The sequence below is a fragment of the Populus trichocarpa genome, chromosome 3, assembly GCF_000002775.5.
Source record: "Populus trichocarpa isolate Nisqually-1 chromosome 3, P.trichocarpa_v4.1, whole genome shotgun sequence".
NCBI lineage: Eukaryota > Viridiplantae > Streptophyta > Magnoliopsida > Malpighiales > Salicaceae > Populus > Populus trichocarpa.
In genome coordinates, this window is record NC_037287.2 from 12,465,167 (window position 1) to 12,492,145 (window position 26,979).

Here is a 26,979-nt window from a genome sequence, read left to right on the forward strand (position 1 = left end):
TCTCTCTTGCTCTCCAGTATCTTCTTTGGTGCGCAGTGTAATCAGTTGTCTTAACGCTTAACTAATTATGCTCCCTCGGAAAGGGGATCGAGCATCGATAGTGTGAATAATTGCACATCGCAGATTCAATTCCTCCCTGGTGTGGATCAAGATTCAAGTGGAATTTTCTTCAACGACGACTGGGCAAACTACCAGGATGGACCAGCAATGGTCCTTCATTGATAATAATAGTAATAATTAAAAAGAAAACTAAAACCTCTTTTAAAAGAACTTTAGCTAAGAATGGGAAATAATTAAAATATTCCTAAATTATATGGTTAAGAATCGTCTATAATATGTGTACACGCAGGCAGCCATGCCGATCCTGCTAAAGTCTCAAAGACTTGTTGTGCTGGGGAATTTACCTCTAGAAAACCAATAATTAAGATCAATTGAATTGAATGGGAAATAAATGATTTATATGTGATTTCAACATGGATTAACATTTTCTTTAAAGTGTTAATTATATGTCCCTTAATTTGCAAAATAATTGCTATAATGTTTTAAGTAAATACGATTATAGAACTATACACAAACATCAAGAGTTAGTTTGATAAGAATATAAGAGAATCTACTTCAAAAAAACTGAAACAACTTGGTCCTTTATTTATAGTTTTTTAAATAATTAATTGTTATCTTTAATTATTTCATTTTAAAAGAATTAGAAAGAAAAAATAAACCCTTGTTCCTTTATCTATAGCTATTGAGTAGACACAATTAGTGATATTTGTCTAAAAATCTCAAAAAAAAAAAAAAAGTGAAAAGTAATCTCTAAAAATGTACAGTAAAAATATCTTGATTCAATGTGAATTAGAATACTAAAATTAATGTTTTTCCCAACTAAAAAACTAAGTTATCTATCACATAATTATATATTTTCATAGGGACCACTAATCATTTTAGAAATGATTAGAGGCAACTTGTTTTTTTTTTAAATGCACAATATAATTATTTAATTATTTTTTAAAAAAATTATTTAACTTGAATCTAGAAGATTTTTTCGATATTTTACCTATTGTATTATAGTAAAATGATTCCATAACTTGCTATTAACAGCTTATTCTATAGTTTTAAAACCCGGCCTCGCAAGTCGACTCGAGACTCTGCTGATCCGGAGCTGGAATCGGGCAGGGTTGAAAAAAAACAGGAAAAGAAAAAACCTGGTTTGACCCGGCAAGACCCAGTCAAAAACCCAGTTGCAATCTGTTGATTTTTTTTTACTAAAACGACGTCGTTTTGATTTTTTTATAAAAAAAATGACCCGGACAACCCGATGACCCGGTCAAAACCCGAAACCCAGGCCTTGGACTGGACCGGGTCTAAAAACTATGGCTTATTCATACTTTTATTTAGGGTTTTTTTTATTTATTATTATATGATTTTAAAGATAATTTAATATTTTGATATATATACAAAAAGCGATATTTATCCACCAGTTTGAAGTGTAATTGCGTACAGAATACAGTGCAAGAAGCGATATTTAACTAATAAAACAAAGATTTCATTGTGGTTTGAATTTAAAAAAAAAACCCTGAAAGTGATACTAAACCGTCTCTTAATCTCCCTTTCTTTTTTCCTTGGAAATCTTAAACGAGAAGATAAATAAGAAATTATAGATACTGCATTAAAGTACAGAAATTTAACAAAAACCTAAAGTTCATGGGAAATGCACAGTAAAAATATCTTGATTCAATGTGGATTAGAATACTAAAATTGATGTTTTGCCCATCTAAAAAACTAAGTTATCCTTCAATTAGATCTTTTCACACGGACCACTAATCATTTTAAAATTAATTAGGAATAACTTGATTTTTTAAAAAATATATATAATATAATTATTTAATTATCATTTAAAAAAATTATTTAATTTGTGTCTAGAAGCTTTTTTGATATTTTACTTTTTATAACATAGTAAAATGACTTAATTATTTTTATAATCAAAATTTTCATAACTTGCTATTAATGGTTTATTTGTACTTTTATTTAGGGGGTTTTTTAATTATTATTTGATTTTCAAGACAATTTGATATTTTGATATATATACAAAAGTACAATAAAATAACTTAATTATCTTTAAAGTTTTTTTTATTAATATTTATCCACTAGTTTTTAAGTGTAATTACCCACACAATACATAGCAAAAAGCAATATTTAACTAATTAAACAAAGCTTTCTTTGTGGTTTGAATAAAAAAAAAAACCATAAAAGTGATACTAAATCATTTTTTAGGCCCTATTTGATTTTATATTTTAAAAGTATTTTTGAAAAAAGTTTAAATTTTTTTTATTTTTTTTACTTTAAATTAATATTTTTTTGGTATTTTTAAATTATTTTGATGCGCTGATTTCAAAAATAATTTTTAAAAAATAAAAAATATTATTTTAATACATTTCTAAATAAAAAATACTTTAAAAAACAATCAAAACTACATTATCTACCTTTCTTTTTTGTTCCTTCGAAATCTTAAACGAGAAGATAAATAAGAAATTATAGATACTGCATTAAAGATTCCTAGTAATCGCGCATGATGTGGATTTTTGTCGGTAGGATCTACTGTAGAGCAAGTTACTCGCTGAAAGCAAGCAGCGTCAGCATAAATTAGGCTCACTTGGAGAAGGCTATTTTGTTAGGTAGGTTTTAGCTACCTATCCATGGTATCTCAGCTTGAAAACATATTCAAGTATAAAAGGGCTAAACGACAAGCTGCCTTGAACCCTTTTGATTTCCTGTCCTGAAGTTCTCATCTTATCTCTAAGCTTTCCTTGAATAATCATATATTGCTCATCGTTTTCCACCCATTTTTCTAACATATTAGATTCTAGAATCTTAACGTTGGTGTCAAACCATTTGGCTTGGTCAAGTTTTAGATTAATTTAAAGATGGCTGGTTATATATTGACAAAGCAAAACTTTAAATTGAATGATGCTCTTCCACCGGTATTTAAGAAGATTTTTGAAGATTTTTTTACAAATTAAATCCAAGGAGCTAATCTAGTTTGTTCGTACGAGTACCTTCAAGTTATAATAATAATAATCCAACCTAACTAGCTTCTTGTACAGAGATGATGATTGTTTCTGGTTTCAAGTTTCAACATCTGCAAGGTGATATCAGCAAAGGAGTAGATAAATGCCCACAGGTACCTCTCCTAGATTGCCTGGATGAGGTCATCTTCTGGGGTCCGCTTTATCTCCCTCCCTTGTGCCTCGGTACAGTCTGACTAGCAGGTGATATTTTGGTAAATTTTCATTTTCTTAACAGGAATTGCAGGGGAAGAAAGAAAAATTAGTTTCATGAACTTCTTGGAACCATTAAATAATTAGTCTACAATGCGTACCTGAGCAGTGAGCCTTTCATACCTGAAAAGTAAGAGGATTTGCCTTTTCAGATAAGAACTAATGTGCTACTTGGCAGATTGACGACGGGATCGATAGAATTTCACAGAGCTTGCAAATATATAATAGAACTACGTAGACTACAACTACAGAATATCTTTGCTGATGGTGATTTGGATTGGCGTGCACTCTCAAGCAAAGAACTCGTTGACTAGTAAAATATTATATTCATGAAGGAAGAGCTCATACTTGTATCTAGCTATGCGGTGGCATTATACAAGTAGAGAGCGAACTCTCAAGAATCACAGAACAGCCACAACTTCAAACACCAATGTTACGCTCCCTGAAGTTACTGAAACACTTCCTGGAACAATGAAAGAGCCATGTCTGAAGGGATAGTGACCTTCTTGCTCACGAAGCTTGGAGACTTCCTCCTAGAGAGGGGGAAACAATTGGAAACAGTGAAGAATGAAGCTGAGCATGTTAGTGATGAACTTGCGTTCAATATGAAAGCCTTCCTGAGACTTGCAGATGCAATGGAGGAAAGTGATTCTGCACTCAAATTGCTGGTCAAGAAAGTAAGAGATGTAGCTTATGACACAGAGGACGCACTTGATGAACTGATCAGGCTATGCCTTGCCAATGATAATGGGCATGGAGTTATTTCCTGCTTCAGGAAAATTGTCTCTCTGTTAAGGATGCTAGAGCTCGGCGTCGAGTTGCTTCAAAAATTCAAGGCATCAAATCCAGAGTCATCAGTATATCAGAGTCACATCGGAGATACTGCAATAAAAATAACAAAATGGTTCATGGTTCAAGTTCCAACAGCATCAACTACGATGGAATGTCAAAGGGATGCCCTTCTACTTGAAGAAGCTGTTCAAAAAGCAAAAAGCAGAGCGATTGAGCGGCTTCTTGGGACCAAATCTGGACGTGAAGTGGTTTCAGTGGTGGGCATGGGAGGATCGGGGAATACGACCTTGGTTAAAAGGGTCTACGAGGATAAAAGTTAATTTTCAGGAAAATTTGAAAAAAGCCACATAGTTTCATCGTTATTTTCACTCTGGTCCATTAACTTTTAATCATGTCCTTCATCAATAAATTAAAAGTAATTAACCTTTAATTTTATCATTTAAAAAATATTATTTTAATATATTTCTAAATAAAAAATACTTTAGAAAACAACTATTACAATACCAAATACTACCTTAATATTTTGTTAATATCCTCATGTAAAAGTGTATTAAAAATACTAATTTTCCTACCACGATTTAAACACCGTTTGGATTGTTTTAATGTACTAATTTTAAAAATAATTTTTTAAAAATAAAAAAATATTATTTTGATGTATTTTCAGTATGAAAAATACTTTAAAAAGCAACTGCAACCACATTCTCGAACAGAAAAAAAAGAAAAAGAAAAAAAAATATTAAGAGTTTTTGAAAATAATAGTTATGATATTAATTTGTGAAATTCCGGTAGGTTTGAACCCGTGAGTGCAGGAAAACTTGGGCAAAGATTTAGCGCATGATGAGTCATTATTTACAATTTAGTCTTTTTACATACAACGTTTCAATTGAGTCCACGTTTCTACACTAAGCAATCCTGCTCTAGCCTATCAATTATTAATTAATGTTTACTCATATCAATTGCTTTGCTTGTGTATTATTTAATTAATTTATAATATTTTAAGATTTCTCAATATATTTTTTATGAACAAGTTTCAATGTTTATTAAATAAATAAGTTTGAATTTAAAATAATTTTATATAAACTTTGATAGTCATAAATAATTTATTTATTTAATTTTTAAACCAAGCTGATAACTTAAGAAAAAATCAAGGACATAAATTGAATTATTTTTCAATAATAATCATTGAATATTTTTTCACCTAAAATTATAATAATTATGAACCATTTTTAATTTGGCCGGTTTATTTCAATTATATATGGTATTAGTATTTATTAAATCAAAATTATGTAAATTTTTTTTAATTTTTTTTTTAAAAACCAAATGATTTTAAAAATGGTCATGTTTGTTATCACTAGGGGTGATTATTTTCGATCTGATTCGATTTTTATCAAAAAAAATAACCAAATCAGTTTTTTTTGAAAAAAACCGAAATCGGTTCAAACCGACCAGTTTTGGTTATTTTGGGAAAAAAACCGGTTCAAACCGGTTTGGCTTGGTTTTTTTCCGGTTTGGGTTCGGTTTGATTTTTTCGGTTTTAGGCTTATAAAACCGAAACCGAACCGAACCAGTTGGTTTTTTTCAAAATTCTAATCGGTTTTTTTTCACGATTCAGTTTTTTTGATTATTTTTTTCGGTTTAATCGGTTTTTTGGTTTTTTTGCTCACCCCTAATTATCAAAGTTGAAATGATTTTTTGAATTTGTTTTTTAAAATTAATTTGTTTTTAGTATTTAAAATTTTTTTTTAATGTATTGATGTTAAAAATAATTTTTTAAAATAAAAAAAAATAATTTTTATATATTTTAAATAAAAATACTTTAAAAAATAACTTATATTATTTTAAAAAGAAAACGAAAATAAAATAAAAGAAAAATAACGAAAGTGTGTTTATCACTTTTTAAGAAGCATCTGAAGTTCTGAACACCACTATATTTCTGAACAGCGAGTGTGTTTTTCTCTCAGAAAAAACACACGCAAAGCCACTTTCTCTCTCCAAAAATCAAACGTCCTGTTTGGCAAATTAGGGATCTGAAAGAGGTCAAGAAATATGAGCCGATACAACAGCGACCCTAACCCATTCGATGAAGAAGAAGAAGTGAATCCCTTCTCGGTAATTTTCCTTCCTTTCCTTGTTTTCTCGTTTCGGCCCCTTTCCAGATCTACTTCCTCCTCGTTTTTAAGTGGTTTAGTTTTGCTATATTTCGATTTATGCGAGGGTAGTTTGGGCAATTCTTGTTTATTTGTCTGGATCTGATATGAAAACTTTTCTTTGTTTAAATGATGGAAGGGAGCAAGTACACATTTTGTTCGATTTATTTATTTATTTTTCAATTTTAAATTATGTTATACACTGAACTGTGTAATCGAACATTTAATGTTTTTTGCTTAATTGAAAAAGAAAGCCTTGGTGTGATTGCTGGTCGGTTGTGAATGTTAAATTGTTATCAGAGTGGACTAATTGTTGACTAAATTGCGAGTAGAGTAAAACTTATTTGATGAGAATAATAGGTTAGGAAGTAGGCAAGTTATGGGGCCCAATTGTTGCAACATGGGTGAAGTCAGGCTTAGTCAAAGACTAGTCAACCCTGGTTTGACCATCAATTGTTAACTGGGTTCTGTTAAAGTAGTCAAATATGCACTCGCAAGCTTTCAGATTTTGAAATTAGCTGAAGTTCAACCCTGGTTAAATTTTGGATCATGGAACTGGTTCTGAAAAAAAATTAGTGTATGATGCCATTATCTTTCTTTTAATTTATATTTTTTTCCTGCCAATTTGGTTTATTGTGGTTCATGGTGTTACTTGCTTGGGGTTTTTACAGAAGGGCGCGGTTGCTCCGGCATCAAAGGCACGCATTCCTCCTTTGGGACATGAAGCTATGGGATTTGGGCACAATGATGCAACAGTTGACATTCCACTTGATACAATGAATGTAATGAAATTTGTGGTTTCCCTGCTTACAAGTACACTTGAGTTGGCTGATTTTTGAACTGTATGATTTCTGTATTGAATGTGCAGGATTCAAAGAAAAAGGGGAAAGACCTCGCATCTTGGGAAGCAGATCTTAAAAGGAGGGAAAAGGTTATCTTTTTCATCCCATGGTTAAATACTTCTATATGCAAGTGCAGTACTTGGTTTATGTTATTCTAAAACATGGCTTCCTATCGTGTATAATTGAGCATGGATTCCTAACTGATTTTGAGTTGCTTATTTTTCTAAACCTGCTTTTATTCATGTCTCATATAGTAAGAAATAGTATACATTGATTTTAAGCTCGGTCAGAGGTTTTACTCATGACTTTTTCATCATCAGGAAATCAAAAGGAGGGAAGATGCTGTTGCTAAAAGCAAGGACTACAACCTACAAATTTTTTTGCTTCTAAAATCGTATATTTATGGATTTGTAGAATGTTTATTGCTAACTCAATTTTTCTTTTCCATTTTACATGGTATTTCAGCTGGCATTACCCCGAATGATAAAAATTGGCCACCTTTTTTCCCTATCATCCATCATGATATAGCAAATGAAATACCTATCCATGCCCAAAGGATACAGTATTTGGCTTTTGCCAGTTGGTTAGGTAGGAGATCGTTTTGTGTTATCAATCTTTTTTTTGAAATTTCCTATGTTGCAAATTTGATCGCATGCTTTCTTCTTTGAGTCCAAGTAACTTTTGATGCTATTCAAACCAACAGAGATATTGTTTTCAGTTGACTCTAGGGTAGGTCAGCATTTGGTTCTTCAGCCAAGTTACACCACAGATTTTCTATTCTAATGTAATGGAATGGCAAGCAAATTCATAATATTAGGGACTGTATTCTGTAGAAGCATTGGTGCATTTCTCATATAGCATTTGATTAACACCAACTGCCTTTCTCCGTCTCTCTTTTTGTCCTTTGTGCAGAGTCCTTGATTTCCTGCTTTACTTTCCCTACCTTGTAGTTCTTTAACCTTCCATTTCAGTTTTAAAGACTTGCTTTGCCTCGGGGGTTTGTGGATGAGGAAACCTAGTCTCTACGGTTATGCATGAGAACACGTCCCTACCCTGTTGCTTTGCCCTTCAAACAGTGCTATTGTTTACTGAAATAACTTTAATGTTTATAGATAGAAAGATGAACTGGGGATTTCAATTTCATGGATGAGATTGGGAGGAGCACCTTTTGAAGTTTTAGTGCTGGGTTTGTTTTTAAATATTATAATGTGGAGTTATGCACCTAAAATCATTCTTAAATATAGTTGCTGCGCTTGTTAGAACATTTTGTATATAGAATCACAAGATGTTTTATGAGTAGCTGCTAAATCTGAAGACGAGAAACTAAATATGATTACGAAAATCAAATGAAGCAGTTTAGCTTAAGAAGTTTTTGTGATTGGATTTTGGGTCTTAGTTTAGATCAATTGATTTCTTCACTTGAATTAGTCTATTGTAGTCCCTTACTGTTTCAATGTGTTCTAACCTAACACTAAAATCAAGCAAGTCACTTTATCACCTGGAGCTTTATTGTCAACCTGCACCATTGATATTAGAGGATTCATAGTATCTTTCTAGATCTCCCATTTATCTTTGTGCTTCCATATCTTGTTTTCCTACTTGTCTTTGCTCCATTATAGACTTACTTGGTACAATGCTTCTGCAGCACCTTTGTCAAAATTTTCTTTACTGTGTTTTCATGCAGAATATTGTTAGCACAATCCTGTATTAGATTTTTTTTCTCTGGGAAACCATAAATTGGGGATAAATTGTTATAGATGTCAATTAGAAAGGTGTGGGAGGACTCTGTGAAATGTTTTGGTGAAGGTTTAATGTTTAAATTCAGATTCTTGGTTGATCTCCTTCCTTTGCAATAAATATTTCGGTAATGGTTCACTAACTTATTCTATCTGTGATCGTGGATTTAACCAGTTTTTCATGTGAACATATAATTCAGTCTTTACCTCAAGTTAAATTTAATAATGAAAATTACCCGTGTCATTTCTTTTTCTATGCAAATATGGGCTGCTTTTCCTGTTTCTGTATCTTCTGCTCTTCTTATCTTCAAATCTATTTATTATGATTTGTCATTTTATATCAAGGAAATGGATACAACTCTAGTGAAAATTACTTGTACCATTTCTTTTTCTATGCAAACTTACCGCTAAATTCTTGTTTTTCTTTTATGAGTTTCTCACTTACTATTAAGCAGCAAATCTTAATCTTCTTTGGGTGCCCTGATTTCAGGTATTGTCCTTTGTCTTGTCTTCAATGTAATTGCTGTGACAGTGTGTTGGATTAGAGGCGGAGGTAAGCTCTTCTCCTAATCACATTAGCAACAATTTGTCTAAGAGCTGTAATGCAATTTGAGTTATCTCCCACGATTCATGGTATGCAGGTGTCAAAATCTTTTTCCTTGCCATAATCTATGCGCTGATGGGATGTCCACTTTCATATGTCTTATGGTACAGACCTCTCTATCGAGCAATGAGGCAAGTATTTGTTAATGCCTTCATATTTATTTGATTTGAAGCTTTCCAGAATTTGGATAAGGCGCTCATGGCTGCCAAACCAACTTTTTAAATCTGTTTTTGTATTTGAGGAGAAAACAGAATTGCAAACTTACTATAAGCTGAAAACTTGAGTAATTATCCACTTAATTCTTAAAGTGAACTCTTGAGTTTAACTGAGTCAAAACATCAAAATTTTCTACATTGATTACAACAGTGTACTGGTGGTAAGTAAACACATGGTTGCTTCATGTATAATTGAACTAAAGATTAAGGGATTGGTGTTCTCATGGTTGTTAAAATGTTCCTTTGTTTTTAAACTTGCAGGACGGATAGCGCATTGAAGTTTAGCTGGTTTTTCGTGTTCTACCTGGTTAGTTTCAACTACCAACCATGACTATATAATTCATCATTGTAATTATTGTATTTTTTTAAACCAACTGATTTATGAATTTGGTGCCCAGATTCATATTGGTTTCTGTATATTTGCTGCTATTGCTCCTCCAATTGTCTTCCATGGGAAGTCTTTGACGTAAGTTCTTGTAGTTCTCAAATTTGATTTCATGCCATGCTATCACACTTAGTTTAGAATATAAAATTTAAATTGACGAGCTTTCTTACAATATTGATTTTGATATCACAACTTTTGTTCTGAATGCTAAGCTTTGAACATTGTTATCAATTGCAGGGGCATCCTTCCAGCAGTTGATGTCTTCTCTGACCATGTGTTGGTTGGGGTAAGTTCAACAGTCTTGGCATCTCTCATTTATTTTATTTGTTTTACAAACAACTCGCCATGAACATTTCCGAGTATTGGGAGGCACTTTGTCTTCTGGAATGTCAAATTTTGCTCGTACATAATCTCTTTAGCCCACAACACGACAAGTGTGTGATAGAATTTCTCTTTCCACTATTATGATTCCTGACCCTCAAAATATTTATGACACTTTTAATTTATCATTTCAGTAAATTTACCATCCTTCTCCATATATTTGACAGAGTGCTGTGTTTATGTCTTGAGAAGCTAAAGCATCTTAATAGAATTTTTTGTCTAATTTTTACAAGAATGCCAATCAGGTGTTGAAGAAGGGATGCTTCAATAGTTAAAAATTACCTGTTTGTGCACCAAGTCCCTTGGGGCCTCCTTATGGATTGGAGAAATTGCAAATTGGCTTAGTTCTCTTATTTCTCCATCCTTGGTTGTCAGTATTTATAGTAATTTTTACCTGAGAGCTAGCTGATCTGGTTCAACTTCTCTCATGGGTAATTTTTTAGAAGTTCTAGGCCCTTTTGGTTTTTACCTATTAACCTTAAATGACTGAAGTAGAAGAGATGGATGGATGGATGGATGGATGGATGATGCATTGATACTCCCCCTTGAGTATGTGATGTTAAATGGGCATATATCTAAGGTAAAATGAATTATGAGAGAAGCAATTGAAGGTGTTTTCCTTCCTAAAGTGCCAAAGAACTAAGGATGTGTTACTGCGCTGTGATAAATGCTTAAAAGCATCAACTCTTATGTGGAAGTAATTCCAGGAAGCAGTGTAAAAAGTTATGATCTTGTATTGGTGTAATCAATTACCAGTGGTATAGGTATTGGAGGCAAATGATGGATTATACCTAATTAACTGTTGTGTTTTTCTTCTTCTTAATATATTTTGCATCCTATGATCTTTCCTTAAAGATCATCAAGACATGATATGCATGGAGATGATCCAGTCATGGTGTATGATATATTTTGTTTCTGATATGATATCAGATTGTTTTCATTCTTCCATTCACAAGTGTCAAAACACTGTCTTGAAATAATGCTCTTCTGTGCAGATTTTCTACTTAGTAGGGTTTGGCCTGTTTTGCTTAGAGTCACTTCTCAGCTTGTGGGTCCTTCAGGTAAGATTCTTCATCTTTACTAAAGTCAGCATTTGTTTACTGTTATCTCCCCAGCCCCAGTAGAATATTTGTCCCGCATGTGCTGAGAGTTGGATTTAAAGCAACCATACCCCTTTTCTATATCGTTTTCTTTTTTTTTGTGACCTTGGATTCCTGCTCTCCTTTTCTCCCTCTGCAGAAAATCTATATGTACTTCAGGGGGAACAAGTGAGAGATAATGTAGGGTTGGAACTCGGATACAGTTTTTCAAGTGTTGCTGCTTCTCACTTCTCTGGGTGGTTTGGTAGATTCCTCTTTCTATCATTATATATATGTTCATTTCTTCTTCTTTTTTTTTTTTTTCTTTTTTTTATATGTGAGTAACATATTCCAAACCCAGGGAGCATTATATTCCAAAAATTACTGATATATTGTGTTCAGCGTCAATATGGAAAGAAGAAATGTCTCTTGTTTTGATAAATAAGCCAATAGCACTAGTGAAATTACAGGGCGCGTGCCTCCTGAATGAGTTGAAACAGGGTTCCATTTTAGTTGGTTGTTTTGATAATGGTATGCTAGCTGCGGGAAGGCTGGATTGCCGGAATGGCAAAGTGGGAATAGCAGCCCATGGTGTTGTGAGTTGCGTTGAAGCCCAGTGAGCAAGTTGTCAGAAGAGACGTGGATATTGCCTGTGCGTTCCTGTTGGGGAAATCAGCAGTTAAAATAATCCATCCAATGGGCTTAGCACACGCCTGCAGTGTGTTTCTAGACATTTATTTTAGTTGGGTCTGTCATGAACCAGCCTCCAACAAAAGTATCAGTTGTCGCAACACGGATCCGCCGACAGGGATGAGAACTTCGTTTTTGCTTCTGATTGACTGGGATCGTTAATTGTTTATGATAAAGTGCGTTGCGTTGTGTTTTAAAATAATGTTTTTTATTTTTCAAGATTTGAAAAAAAAACTAGTTTAAAAAACGAGGAAGCAGCCGCTCCAAGGTTGTTCAAGAATCTACATGTGATTCCAGTATCTCATGGAAGAAGCAACATAGTAATAGTTAACTACAAAAGCATTTACGCAGTAATCTTTCATGAATTAATTCACAGAAAAATAATCTCTGAAGCTTGACAAGCTCTCGGGACTCGGCTAAAAAAGTTACTATTTTCCTCGGGGGTTCGAAAGAAATTCGTTTGAAATAGTGAACTCGAGACTGTTAAAGTTCGAAGTTTTTCCTTATTTTCTTGTCGTCTTTTTCAAGTGAGTGTTTTGAAGAATGTGGTCCGAAGCATTGCTAGCAATAACAATAGAACTATATTTCGTCTTTTATTGTTATTTCCCTCGGCCTCACTCTTCCAGGCATAAAAGTACATTCCGAGACTAAATTCCGTGCTATGTATTGGCTCCATATCTCCTCCAGTCCACACCCCAAAACCCTCATCTTCAACCATCCACCACCCTGATGCCACGTGGCATGGCAAATATCCAAACTGCAAGAAATGACCACCAAGCTTCTCCATGCCTTTGTTTATCGCAAATGCCATCACCTCATCAACATGTTCAGTAGACTACAAATATCTGGTATAGTTTTCGGAACTATAAACAATTCCAAATGACAATCTTACTCATGGACATTAAATTATTCCCGTCCATGTCCCCCTCTATCCCTGCCTTAGTATTACCTCCGGCTTTGTCAAAAACAAGGGGTAGTCACAGAAAAACATAAACAAGACACGTCAGCATCCCATCACCAGCCAAAACAGTTTTTTCTTTCCCATACAAACTGCTATCTGTTTTTCTTTTCTTCAACCTTTTCCTCCACTCATTTGTTTTCCAAACTTTTCCTTTGATATAATCAAAGGAAAAGCGTCCACAAATCCATTACATGCCACCCTTTCAAAACTAGCTGAAAAGATCAGAACTCAGCTCACCACCATCTCTTCCGCTCTCAAGCTAAGGAAATGGCAGTTTGCACGGTATACACTACGCAGTCCCTCAATTCAACTTGCTCAATCTCCACCCCAACAAAAACCCACTTGGGGTTTAACCAAAGACATGTGGTGTTCTATAGCACTAACAAGAAAACAACCAAGAGGGCTAGCAGTGCTGTGATAACCTGCTCAGCTGACACACAAACTGTTGTGATTGGCCTAGCAGCAGACTCTGGGTGTGGTAAGAGTACCTTCATGAGGAGGTTAACAAGTGTTTTTGGAGGTGCAGCAGAGCCACCAAGAGGTGGCAATCCTGACTCGAACACACTCATAAGCGACACTACAACTGTAATATGTTTAGACGATTATCACTCACTTGATAGGACTGGAAGGAAAGAGAAGGGTGTCACTGCGCTTGATCCAAGAGCCAACAACTTTGATCTCATGTACGAGCAAGTAAAGGCTATCAAAGATGGGACTGCTGTTGAGAAACCAATTTACAATCATGTTACAGGTCTCTTGGATCCTCCTGAGCTTATTAAGCCTCCTAAGATTCTTGTCATTGAAGGTTTGCATCCAATGTAAGTAAGACTACAGCTTCGAATTTCCTTTCTTTACTTGTATTTTTTATGATAATGCATATGCTTAACTGTCTTTCTTTCTGTCTGCCTGTCTGTCTCTGTCTTTCTTTCTTTCCCTCACTCCCTCTTTACCACACACGTGTTGGTGAAATCTCGGAATCATCTTTCACTTTCCCCCCCCAGTTTTTAATGAAGCCGAGGATTCCATCAACTGAATTTGTTATTTTCTGCATCTGTAATTAATTAATCATTTTTTTCCAGAAAACTTAATGTATCGTATAATATTTATACATGAAGGCATAAAGACACAATGTATCACATATTAAATACGGATCAATTTTTCAAGCAAAAAAGCATACCTGGAGAAAATAAGAATACCACATGTTTTGAGGATATTTTTGTTTTTTCAACAAAGTGATCTGAGGATAAATGGATCGTTGATCCTGAGATAGTATATGTTTTATCATTTATGTTTGTTCATTTCGATATAGTATATGTTAAGTGATCCTCTATCTTAATTACAACGCTGAGGAATTGGAACTCTATACTGCCCAAGCTAGCTTGGGCCTGCACCATAGCCCCACTCCTTGTATGCAGACTATTGTAGAGAGATTGAATTCAAGGGGAGAATGGTGAAATAAATTTTTAGATGAATGAATCAAGTTGTACGTGAATGACTTGCTTAAGATTCAATTGAAGAGGGATTTAATCTTATGAAAAATGATCCAAAAGATACCTAACCTTAAAGAAAACAAATACTATTAACCTTTCTGTCTTTGTCGATGAAGGGCTCATCCGTCCAAAACAATATAGGGCTATTATACCAGACAAAACCAGAATGTGCACAGGAAAGAGTGATGCAATATATTACAATCTATTGAGTAAGATCTGTTTGCAAGAGCTTGGACTGATTGTCACCATCTATACAAACATGTAGGTATGACCAACGTGTGAGGGACCTCTTGGACTTCAGTATCTACTTGGACATTAGCAACGAGGTTAAATTTGCATGGAAAATTCAGGTAACTACCTCTATAAATCCATCTTTCCAACTTCTTTATATCAGTGGCCACCATTTATCCATTTCTTGTGAGCTAAAGATGTCGTACTGATTGTAGAGGGATATGGCTGAGCGAGGACACAGTCTTGAAAGCATTAAAGCTAGTATTGAAGCACGCAAGCCGGATTTTGATGCTTATATTGGTAGTTCCTTCAAACTCGTAAAAGATTATATTACCAATTGTTAATATACATCTGCTTGTTTATCAGCCTAAAATGTCTATCCAAATGCATGATTATTTCAATTTTTTTCTCACTTTGCAGATCCACAAAAGCAATATGCTGATGCTGTCATTGAAGTGCTGCCAACCCAACTCATTCCGGACGACAACGAGGGGAAGGTTTTAAGAGTTAAGCTGATCATGAAAGAAGGGGTGGAATTTTTCAGCCCTGTCTACTTGTTTGATGAAGGCTCTTCTATTTCATGGATCCCGTGTGGTAGGAAGCTCACCTGCTCTTACCCTGGCATCAAATTCTCCTATGGGCCCGACGCTTACTACGGCCATGAGGTATCTGGTCTAAAGTTCTAAATATGCTTTAGATTTGACCTGTTTAAGAATATGCTGGAGAAGTAAGAATCTTTCGGAATTGATTTTTTAGTTATAATGATGCAGGAAGGGATCCATAGATTCTTTCTTTGGTCTGAGAAAACAATGAGCTCAATTTCTACAGTTTAATATTTTTGTTACTTATACTCTGTTTTGTTTTGTTCGTTCTCAGGTGTCTGTACTGGAAATGGATGGGCAATTTGACAGATTAGATGAGCTCATCTATGTCGAAAGCCATCTAAGTAACATCTCTACCAAGTTCTATGGAGAAGTCACCCAGCAGATGTTGAAGCATGCTGATTTCCCCGGCAGCAACAACGGAACAGGTCTCTTCCAAACAATCGTCGGATTGAAAATAAGAGACCTCTTCGAGCAAATTGTTGCCAGCAGGGCCAAAACCCCAGTTGAAGCCACAAAAGCCTAATTTACATATTGAACAAGGCACTCATTCTCAAAACCCTCTTTGAGTTTCTCTTTTTCAACGTCCTCTTGTGCTTCAGTTCAGTGATAGGTCGGTCCTCATAAGAATGAGATGTTGAGAACACTCTGTATCTATTTGGTGTTATATTTCTATGGAGATCTGTATAATATAGAGAATCAAAAACAGATGAAATTCATTTCAGAAACTTCATAGAAGATCAGAACCTTTTGGCATTGTTTTCTCTCAAGTTCCTGCACCACTTTTTCCTTCTTGCATCACCTATTTAGCCACTAACATTGGCGATTTGCTTGTGCTCTATTTTCTTCTTGGAACATGAATGGCCTAATTAAAATGCATGATTTTTATCTTTCCCCTTCAATGTGCAAAGGAAATGTAAGAGAACAGGAAGTCCAGTGACATGGCGTAAAGTTTGCAAGTAACATTGGCCTTCTCTTTTTGAGTGTGTATACTGATTTAGTTTGATTTCCCAAGACAGTAAAAAAAAGTCTTCTTGGTTGAGATTCGACAATCGAATCTCTGTAGGGCATGATTGCCTTTTCAGAGACAGCATTTATACGTTGTTGCGTTTCTGTAGGGAAGCAATCGAATGCAGAGCCACCTTTAACACGATTGCCTATTCAGGGAGATTAAGTGAAAGAGCAAATCATCAAATCCTTTCTTGTAACTATGAAGCATTTTAAGCTGGAAAGAAAGCTTAATGAAATAAGTTATGGCGAGAAGCATGTTCTACTTTGAAGCTCTGAAAGGACAGCATTAATGTTCTTATGTAAGGGTTGCAAAAGAGAAACAAACAAATTCGATCCCACAAGCAAAGAGAAGCAAAAGGCCTTATCCAAACCGGTTTTCCCTTGTGTCAGATTCAATTTAGCAGATTTTGAAGGGAGTTAAAGACACTGCCAAAATCTCTTTGGGAAACCGAGGGTGTAGGATGGGCTTCAATTATCATGTAAAGTTACGAGTTGTTGGAAATAAAACGAAAATGACATCATTAGGCAGAGAAATGACATTCACTTCCATCGCCATCTTGCGTTTAGCTTATTATATCAGATCAAAAGGAAAAGGTCGAGGAAATCAAGATCTCTTTTTGATATAACAACACTCCACGACTTACCCGTGGAAGGTTGGGAATTAGGTATGCTGGCAATTTAGCTTCCAACATTCCAGATCTCTTTTCGATTGTAACAAACTTGTTAGTGCCATGTCTAGCCCAGTGGTCCTTCAAGTCAAGATGATGAGAAAGATCGTAACCTTCGGCTGACAGTTTCAGAATAAGTTTCACATATGCTCCATTGCTCATTTTCCTCTTAGCCATGCGAACACCAGGCCTAATGAACTCATGGGAAGAGGGTGCTCAGATATGCTATTCGTGCAACACAAGGATTGCCATCCACCAGCACCCCATTTGTAACAAACTCTTGGCATACCTGTACAAGATCAAAATGGAGAAGGAACCCCGGATAAATCGAACTTTGTTTTGCCAATATCGATATCAAGATTCTTTTCCTCACGTTTTGATTCAGGTCTGATTTTTCCGTTCGTCTTCTTGGAAGATTTCTTCTCGGGTTGCTTTGGCCCCAAAACCTTGGGTGGAATTTGATTAGAATTCTTGTCAGCAGACTTCTGTTTCCTAGCCTTTCTGGGCTTAGTTCGTGAGTTGTTTCTCTTAGCTAGCTCAGCTGGAGATATTGAACGGATGGAAGCAACTGGAACACCTGGTTGTGTATCCTTCTGAGTTCTGTCAGGACCTGAATTTGTTTTCGGTGCAGAGAAGAACCGTCCGGGATAAAACCAGGAAAAATGTGAAACTGATGCCGCTGTGCTTGCTTCTGGTATCACATGGTTTCAAGAGTATGTCCCCATCTTCATAACCACTGGATTAACACATGTGCGTCAGGAGGTAGCTCGGGCAAATCAAAATCCCGGCGCTCAACTGCAATTGACATCTATGTCAGCCCAAATTCCACTTATAATCCATACATAGATGTTGCTGAAGGATAGGGAACAAATAGAATAGCATCAAGAAAAGCTGGCTAATTCAGGCCAGAATTCATTCCCTCATCATCAAAACCATCAAGTAAAATTCTAAACCAGACCAGCCAAACTAATTATGGAAAAGCATGTGGAATTAGTACGGTAGGAAGTGCAGAATTCTGAACAGTCTGAGGATATATTGCACCGCACAAATCTTATTTCACTGTGATGTTTTACAATGAAAATCTAAAAAGAAATACCTACTCATTTCTAGAATAAATCACAGCATATGCGAAAACAGATTCAATTTCATAAATAACTTACAAGTTCACTGCTAGAAAAGACAGAACAGAATGAGCAAAGGAGCCCAATATTCCTGAATGAGCAGAGAAAAACGCATTGACTGAAGCTCCTACAGAGAATATTAGGATATGCACCATAGTGACCCCAAGGCAAGAATTTTCAAGACAGAAACATCATGCGAACCCCAAATTACTTCATAAAGGAAAATAAAGTACAGTACCTAAAAAGGAAGAGCAATGTTGCCACCATGCAGTGGAGTTCAAGCTCTGAAAAACAGATTACTCATAAAGTTGACTTGAAGACTGTTTAACACTGACACTAACACTGTAGACTCAAAGAAAACCGAGACTCGCTGTTGCCTTACTGTTTGTTTTCTCACATTAACATGTTAACCCAACTGTTCATAATCAATTTTTTCCTTTCTTGGTCCCTGAAAATTTAACATTGTACAGATTGGTCATTGCACTTAGTTTCTTTTCAATTTCATCCTTGCAAATTATGTTTGCATGATTTTATGTGTTAACATTTGTTTCTATTTATATTCCCTCCGGTACTAGTGTGTCATAGAGTATTTTAACGTTTGACTAAATATTTATTTCACAAAATACCATTTAAATTTGTCGTCAAAAAAAAATAATGGTCTTGGGTGCATGGACTGGTCGAGGCCTTGCGTGGTTTTTTTATATTTTTTTAATAAAAAAGAAAGTGCATAATCATCATTTACTAGCAAATGGCGCATTAAAATCTCACGAGGAATTCGATCTTTCTACCATAAAACAAATGCTAATTTTATCCAAATAAATACATAAATAAAATAATGTTCTTTGACATATATACCCCTGCAGGCTGCAGTCACAGTATGACCCACAAGTCACAGCTATAATGATAGCTAGCAGTGCAAATCAAGGTCTTGAATGTGGGCCACCCAATTCTTGTACACCAGTCCTCTCCTGTTTGCTTCTCACCATGTTTCATTAGGTCAGGGCAGAATGAAATACTCAAATATTTAAGGTTGGTGAGATCCTGATGCTTTTTGGAAGAGATGTCAGCTTTTGGGCAACCCCAGAAGATTTTTGAAGCTCGTAGTGATGTCAGGTTTCCTAAGGACTTTTGGCAATGATGCCAAGCTGGGACAGCCAACTATTTTTAGATACTGCAGTGCACTGAAGTGAACCATGGCAAGATTTTTAACTTATCAAGCCCATCTAAGCACAAATCCTTGAGGGAGATAATGTGTTCAACAGTATCTGGCAAAGCAGCCAGCTCAAGGAATTGACTAATATCAGCCGCTGGAGGGAAGTGAGGTGTAGAATTTGTGATTTTTGAAGAGCAGTAAGGTTTTGCAGCATCCCATGCGGAAAGGATGTCACCTCATCCAAGTATCCTAGCACAAGGGAAGTGAGGGTGCTAAGTTATGAAACTGAATCCAATAAATCCTCATTGCAATGCCATGTATCTACCTTTCTAAGTGAAACAAGTGACAATGGCAGCGATGATAATTTGTAGCAATCAGAGACTGTCAACTTAGTGAGATTTGGGAGCAATTCTCTTTCGTTATCTCTTGAAAACCTTTCCAGCCTTGGCAAATATTCAATTTTGAGTGTTTGCAGGGATGGAAATCTTCTCATTGCCCCTCCACAATGAGATTCTTTCTCTAGGTACTCCACTTTGTTAATTCTAGAAAATGTTAGATTCCTTAAGGCATGTAACATCCCTGGTAGTGGAGGATCTATCACAATTATCCCAATCAGATAGCTCAACAGAAACCAAATTATCAAGTAGGATTGGCTCTCAGATCCAATGTGGAAAATGAATGCTTTTATATCCTTCTATCTTCAACTGCTTAGGATTTGGATGAGGTTCAAGAGATTCAAGTGCCTGTTCAGCATGTTCTTGTGATTCAGATTCACCATATTTTCTCCAATTCAAGGTCAAATGATGGAGATTTTCTTTCTGAGCAACAGTGGCTTCTTTGGTATCCACTGGATTTTCCACCCTCTCAAGGTGTAGAATAGATAATTTACCTTTGACCTTTAGCTTTTGCTTTTCAGCCAGCTGACCGCCTTCTAACAAGAAGACAATCAGTTCACTATTCATAATTTAAAGGAATTTAAAGGAGGTGAGGAGTTTTTGCAGAAGGATGATGTCAACTTCTATACATAATTGACTGTAATCAATAATACAAGGTTGGCTATTAGCACTGTGTACTTGCTAAAAATCATGCTGTGGGTGGACAAGGATAATCAATCAAAAGTGTGTCTGGCCACCAATAACCAAAAGCTGCCCAATCTTTCAGCCAATTATTGCAAGTAAGCTTTGCCTAACTGCAGGAACTGAACAAAACAATGAACCAAATATACCAGTGAGAGCATAAGCAATGGCACAAAATGGAAGTGCCTCAGGTTCCTTGGCTGACAATGCTGCAGTTCCCAGTCCATGAGCACTGAAACAATTAAGAAGGATAAGCATAAATGCAGTAATGGGACACAGTTCCTACAAAACTTTGCAAAATCTTCACACAGGAAAACTAAAGTAGGATATGAATATAATACTCAGGACTGAGCATGTCAGGTTGTACACTCTTGAACAGAACAGGTAAACTGAGCTTATCTGAGCATCACAAGCTGCGACTATAACCGAAGTCACAAACAAACTTGGGTAAGGTTTTTAAAGCATAACTCAAGATTGTGCATCAAGTCCAATTCAGTGAGCAAAGTTCGAGCATCCTATCTTTCTTCTTATTTTCAATCCACGGTTTTGTTTTTATATGCTATAACCAAAATGACTAAAATATTCAACCAAAACAGAAAAACACAGATCTCCTTTCATTGACTAGTCCAATTCTAAAATGATTTTGATTTTTATAAGATTCAGCAATAAGAATCTCAGTGACATTCAGAATTTTCTACATATTAAATAGCTTAATTATTAACCAGTTTTAAGTTCCCCAGGAGATTCAGTTTCCAGTTTCTGGCCAACAGCAAGCATTTTGTTAGTACAAAGTATTGGTCCCAGATGCATTTTTGTTGCAGTCCCCTGAAAGAAAACTATACAGGTGAGCTATGAGAAAGATAGTTGCTTGTAGCTGATATGACACATCATTATATTTACTAAAGAAAGGGAAGGGTCTATGCTTGCAAAGATTGTTTAGTGCTTGAGTTCGTACTGATTTGTCTTTGGTAAACCACAAACCTGGAAGCAGTTGCTATTCCTCGAGCAATGGGATCACGAAAATTTAATTTATCGAGCACTGCTTGTACAAAATTTGCTCCAATGAGACCAGTTACAACAACTACAGCAGCTGTGAGAGATGAATTGGCACCTACAACCAATATGTAAAATTAATTCGATTAAAAATGGTAATGAGTCACACCAATCATCTGCAGTACATTGTGTTCTAACTGACCAAAGTCGTTAAGTAAATTGGAAATGAATTCATCTCAGAATAACGGTGTTTGATATGTCAAAATTTAATTTTAGCATCACTAGTGGATGCCCATTTATGGAATTCCCTGCTTCCAGCTGGCTTCTGAACATTACTATACCTTCAAAGAATGACACAATGCTGAGGGCTAATGCCACGGTTATACATCTGGGAATAATGGATACAGTCAACGTTGGTTCTAACCCAACTAGACGTCCCACGAGAGCCGTTGAATACAATGAAAATAGTGTTGCAACAATGACGGACGTGAAAATCTCAGCTGCATGTCTCTTAACAAGCTGCAGAAACACCAGAGTATATAAACTCACATTGCCATGACAAAAGGACCAGTAAGTTAAGAGCATCATCTGATGACAAATTTTTATTATTCTGAATCGAGGACAACAAACCATGTAATGACAAAGCATACATAGAATACTACTGAGGATAAATTCATATAAAGGTAGATGCAATATTCTAGATTCCTAGATTCTTGCAAGGTCTAAATATTTTGAGGTTTTTCATTGCTTATTCTCTACTCTGAATTTCAAACGCATCGTCTTCCATTACCAAATGAAAAAAAATAATGTATAGCAGATAGTTTGGTTGGCAACACCAGATAGTTTGGTTGGCAACACCAAATAGTTACAATTAAATAAAAGGAACCGCTAGTCCTTCCTGAGTAACAGCACAGATGAAACATATCCACTTAATACAAAATGAACCCGACCTGTTGGCATGGATTGTGAGAAAAGAAGTTACCTTTCGCTGCTTGAACATTGAGAAGGCAAAAGAAAGAATGACAGGTCCCAAGAATCCCATTAACACATCACCAGCTCCAGGATTAGATGAAACTTTTGTAAGGTAATATCCTGTGTGCATTGGAAGAAAATTACCATAACTACAATGAGGAAGTACAGAAAATGAGCTTAAAAATAGATATGAAAAAACTTAATGAAAAAAATGTGACCATAGAGAAGGATGGAGGAAAAAAGAGGGAGTTCACATGGTATGTGATTTGAATTCCAACAGAAACTAGATCAAAACGGCTTTTGAACTTTAAGATTTTCATCCCTGAAATTTAAAAAATGTTGTCCAAAATATTTGTAAAACTATATATCAGTTAACTTCAGTTTTGAATTATAGAAGTGTTCATCATTAGATCATAAATAACCATCTTTTTTATCATTGACAAAACAGTATTAGCACAAGTGATGCAATAAATAAAACGTTCGAGGTCCCTCAACATTTTGCACAAAGGCTATGAGTGGTAGGGTAGTGTTTGGTATGCTAGACAATATTAATTGGACTCGACAAATAATTGTTTTGTTTTTGTATTTAGTGTGCTTTGAATTGAACTAGACAATTTATTTTATTTCGTGTTTGGTAGATACCGGATGAGACCCGACTGACACAAGAATTGGACTAATCTAAGTTTGAGAAAAAATAAAGAAACAATTGATCCGACCCTACTCGGTTAAAAAATCAGGTCGACTTGCGACCCAAGATAAAACAAGGCTAAGAAATCCTTTTGACTTTTTTTATTTTTTTTTATAAAACAAAATTGTTTTGATTTTTTTAAAAAACAAAATATTTTGTCAACTTAGGTTGACCCTCTCATCTTAAGACTCAAACCTTGCCCCAGGTCGACCCCCAAGTTAGGTTTTAAAATTATGATAATAACTATTTTTATCTATATATTGACCTAAGTCAACCCAAGCTGACCATCTCAACCCATAACTCAGGCCTTGCCCCGGATCGACCTTTAAATTGAGTTTTAAAATTATAATAATAATCATTTTTATTCTTACGTTAACCCTCCCAACCCATGACTCAAGCTGAACCTCGAGTCGGATTTTAAAATTTTGATAATAATTATTCTTACTCTTACGTTATCTTGGGTCAAAACAAGTTGACCATCTCGACCCGTGACATGGGTCTTACCTCAGGTCGATCTCCTAGTCGAGTTTTAATACTATGATAATAACTATTTTTATCCTTACATTAACTCAGATCAATGGTCAACCCGACTTGTAACTCAAGCTACTTTTATCTTTATATTGACCTGGGTCAATGGTTAACCAAACCTGTGACAGGGACTTTACCCGAGTTGACCTCCTAGTTAGACTTTAAAACTATAATAATAAACACTTTTATCTTTACATTGACCTTGTTCAATAATCATCTCAACCTGTGACTTAGGTCTTATCCCAGGTCAACTCCTAAATCAGGTTTTAAAACTGTGATAATAATCATTTTTATCTTTACGTTGACTCGGCTCAATGGTCAACCAACCCGTGACCCGGGTCAACCCCCTAGTCAGGTTTTAAAGCTATGATAACAATAATTTTATCCTTACATTGACCTAGATCAATAGTCAACCCGACCCGTGATCGGGGCTTTGCCCCGGTTCGACCCTAAGTCAAGTTTTAAAACTACGATAATAAACATTTTTATCCTTACATTGACTTGAGTCAATAGTCAACCTAATCCGTAACCCAAACTTTGCCCTGAGTCAACTCTCTAGTCAAGTTTAAAACTATAACTATAACAATAACTATTTTTATTTTATGCTGATTCGGATCAACCTAAGTTAACTCTTCTGCAAGGAACTAGACAAGGTTGTTCTACCCCTTCTAATGAGACAATTTTCTCTACTAGAACAGCTTTGGACAAGATAAAAATTGATTTTTGTACTATTCAAAAGTACACAAAACAACTTCACAAAAAATATTGTCATATCCGGTCCATCTTTGTTCGGAATACCAAACACTACCTAAGTTTGTCAATGGAAACTGCCTGAAATGGCCCCTCCAGGTTTTGTTCTCTACTAACACTACATGTATCAGAAGGAAACATAATACATAATGGAAACTAACACATATGATAGAAAGGAAAAGCAAGAGATGGCTTGTGGAACAAAATAATACAGGCATTTTGTAGTAACAATTGTTGTCATTTGTTGTTGCTCCACATCAGAAAATGAGTGAACTAAATGAAGACAGCAAACACTTTGAAAAGTGGTACCTAGAACGGGATCGAGTCCAGATTGGGAAAGGAACCCAAAGGCCAACGCTGCCAAATCTGCAGATAGTGCACAACAAATAATGGGATGGAAAACCTTCTTAACACCAGATGGTAACCTGAAAACCAGAAGAGTAAAGCCATGATTTTTTAACTGGGCTACAATTATAATGAATGTGTGCAACAATTCCATTCCTCGTCAATTTGGTCTGGAAAACAATTGTCAACACAGAGGTTGCTAATCTGAGGAAACTGAGATTTTACCCAGAACCAACCATATAGCCTAGCACGGTGGACGCTAGTAGGAAAGGAAGGCATGTTCTGGCTGCAGTCCCTAATGCCGTTCTATATAATAATGCGACAACAAATGATACAAGGAAGACCCCACTCCAAGCCCATATTTCCAATGGAGAAAAAGGAGAGGGTTTCGCCATAGGCTCAGCATCAGTCATTTCTGTCTTCACCATTTTTCTCACAGCAATAGCTGTAAAACCCGCCACACAAAGTGACGCCAACCACCCTCCAGCTGCAGTTATTAGAAAGCATTTGTATCATCATTATTATTATTATTTATTACAATTGCAAAACACAACTTGAAAAATAGTCCCACCAAAATGGAAGTAAACATGGGAATGCTGACTGGATGGTATATGAATAATGACCAAAGTGAGAAAAAAAATGGTGGCCATTGGAATCGGAGATATGAATAATGAAATGGTCAACAAAAAACTTGAAACATAAGGAGAATGAAGGAGATGCTATGTTATCTTGGCTTTTGAGCTTGCAGTAATTTCTGTGATTTCAATAGATAACATTAATTATGTGTGATTATCACAAATTCATAGTGACATTTTATTCATCAAGCCAACTATATTAAAGATTTAGAGAGTGAAAAGCAATGAATCAACAAAAAGCTTCGTTTTACCTGTGATGAAGCAAATCTTGACACCTGATGCAGCAGGGATATCTTTAACAGAGAGAGGCAAAACAACCAATGATGGAACGTAGAACAACGGAAGCCATCTCTGAATGAATAACAGTGCTGGCTGAAAGAAGTTCATTAAGCTTGTTGCAGCAGCCGGAATAGTTATATCAAGAATGACTAAAACTGAGAATATGCAGAACATGCCAAACAGAGCACTTGGAAACTTGATAGCAGCAGCCACAAATGCCTTTTTCAACAACTTATCCATTGCAAGGATAATCCCAAGTGAAACAAGCAAATGCAAGATCCCAATCACCTTATGCAATCAATATAAAAAGGAGGTAAATCAAATAGTTGAATCAGCTTAATTAAATGCAACAACTCAATACCAATTAGTAGAAATCATACAAAACAGGAAAGCATAAAAAAAAATAAAAAGGAGTGCAAAAAAGAAAAACAGTAAAACCTTTATACTAACCTGTTGAGAAATAGATGAAGAGCTAGTACTGGTACTGCCTTCTGAGCTCATAGATTTCTTGGAAATTCCTCGACTAGAGCAGGTTTCTTGAGGACCCATTTGCAAGAACCTTGAATTAGGCTCAAGAACTCTAATGGGTGCCCAAGGCTTATGAAAATAAGATTGGTTATATACATTGTGGAATCCATTGTAAACACCAAGTAGTGTTTTTGTACCGATATCCCTATTGACACGTGATTGTGATTTGAAAGAATATTGTTTTGAGTGGTGATGACAGAGCTGAACGGAATGAGCGACTAAAGGAGTAGCCATGGGAAGAGTTTGAAGGAGAGCTCTTATTTTTCCTTTTGTTTTTCTTTTTCTCCGTGGAGGGGTCCCCAAAGGGTGGGTTTTTTTTTTTTTTTTTTTTTTTGTATGGACATAAAACAAGGTTGGTTTCTAAGAAGATGAGATTGGCTCCCTCTTTTCCTATAACGAATACTACGGGTTTTTCCCGGGAATTTTTCATAGGCTTGTAGCGTCTCTGGGAGGATTGCTTAGAATGTGTTTCGAAATACAGTAAAAATTAAGATGACGTACTAATCGCATAAATAAAAACTTGTTTTTTTCATGTATTTTTTTTTTTATATATAGATTCTAAGCATAAACTTCAACCTCTACTACGTTTTCATTCCCAGACAATCAAGATGCATCCATAATTATAATTCATTATCAGGGATAGAGACAGGGGTTTTCAACAATTAAGTTTGTTGTATTAAAAAAAAACCCTGAAATGAGTGGGTGAATAATTAGGGAAGGAAATTATTATACCTCCTGGCTGAGATGCCAGGGGAAGGTGTGTGAGCAATAAGCTACAAATCTACCATCTCCAAACGAGCACGGT

The 26,979-nt window shown here is 35.5% G+C and overlaps 3 protein-coding genes and 1 pseudogene across 3 annotated transcripts; 2 read left to right on the forward strand and 2 right to left on the reverse strand.

Moving 5' to 3' along the window:
* The first annotated feature begins 5,974 nt into the window (after window positions 1-5,974).
* LOC7465159 (secretory carrier-associated membrane protein 4) lies at window positions 5,975-11,898 on the forward strand. Its single transcript, XM_002303418.4, has 12 exons — window positions 5,975-6,173; window positions 6,883-6,993; window positions 7,080-7,142; window positions 7,374-7,407; window positions 7,519-7,641; window positions 9,280-9,342; window positions 9,431-9,524; window positions 9,870-9,915; window positions 10,007-10,074; window positions 10,231-10,279; window positions 11,370-11,435; window positions 11,614-11,898. The coding sequence occupies exons 1-12, from the start codon at window positions 6,111-6,113 to the stop codon at window positions 11,644-11,646; spliced, it is 813 nt and encodes a 270-aa protein (XP_002303454.1). The 5' UTR covers window positions 5,975-6,110; the 3' UTR covers window positions 11,647-11,898.
* A 1,212-nt stretch (window positions 11,899-13,110) lies between these two features.
* LOC7465461 (phosphoribulokinase, chloroplastic) lies at window positions 13,111-16,183 on the forward strand. Its single transcript, XM_002303419.4, has 5 exons — window positions 13,111-13,922; window positions 14,860-14,944; window positions 15,041-15,125; window positions 15,246-15,490; window positions 15,702-16,183. The coding sequence occupies exons 1-5, from the start codon at window positions 13,372-13,374 to the stop codon at window positions 15,951-15,953; spliced, it is 1,218 nt and encodes a 405-aa protein (XP_002303455.1). The 5' UTR covers window positions 13,111-13,371; the 3' UTR covers window positions 15,954-16,183.
* Window positions 16,184-16,788: 605 nt separating this feature from the next.
* Window positions 16,789-18,957, reverse strand: LOC18096991 (protein BASIC PENTACYSTEINE7-like; annotated as a pseudogene).
* A 1,415-nt stretch (window positions 18,958-20,372) lies between these two features.
* On the reverse strand, window positions 20,373-26,492 carry LOC18096994 (plastidal glycolate/glycerate translocator 1, chloroplastic). The gene is made up of 8 exons (XM_024597884.2): window positions 26,097-26,492; window positions 25,619-25,934; window positions 24,958-25,219; window positions 24,697-24,812; window positions 22,432-22,541; window positions 21,791-21,968; window positions 21,438-21,567; window positions 20,373-20,688 (listed from the first exon to the last, which is right to left on the reverse strand). Exons 1-8 carry the CDS (start codon window positions 26,406-26,408, stop codon window positions 20,538-20,540), a joined length of 1,575 nt encoding a protein of 524 aa, XP_024453652.1. The 5' UTR covers window positions 26,409-26,492; the 3' UTR covers window positions 20,373-20,537.
* Between the last annotated feature and the right edge of the window lie 487 nt (window positions 26,493-26,979).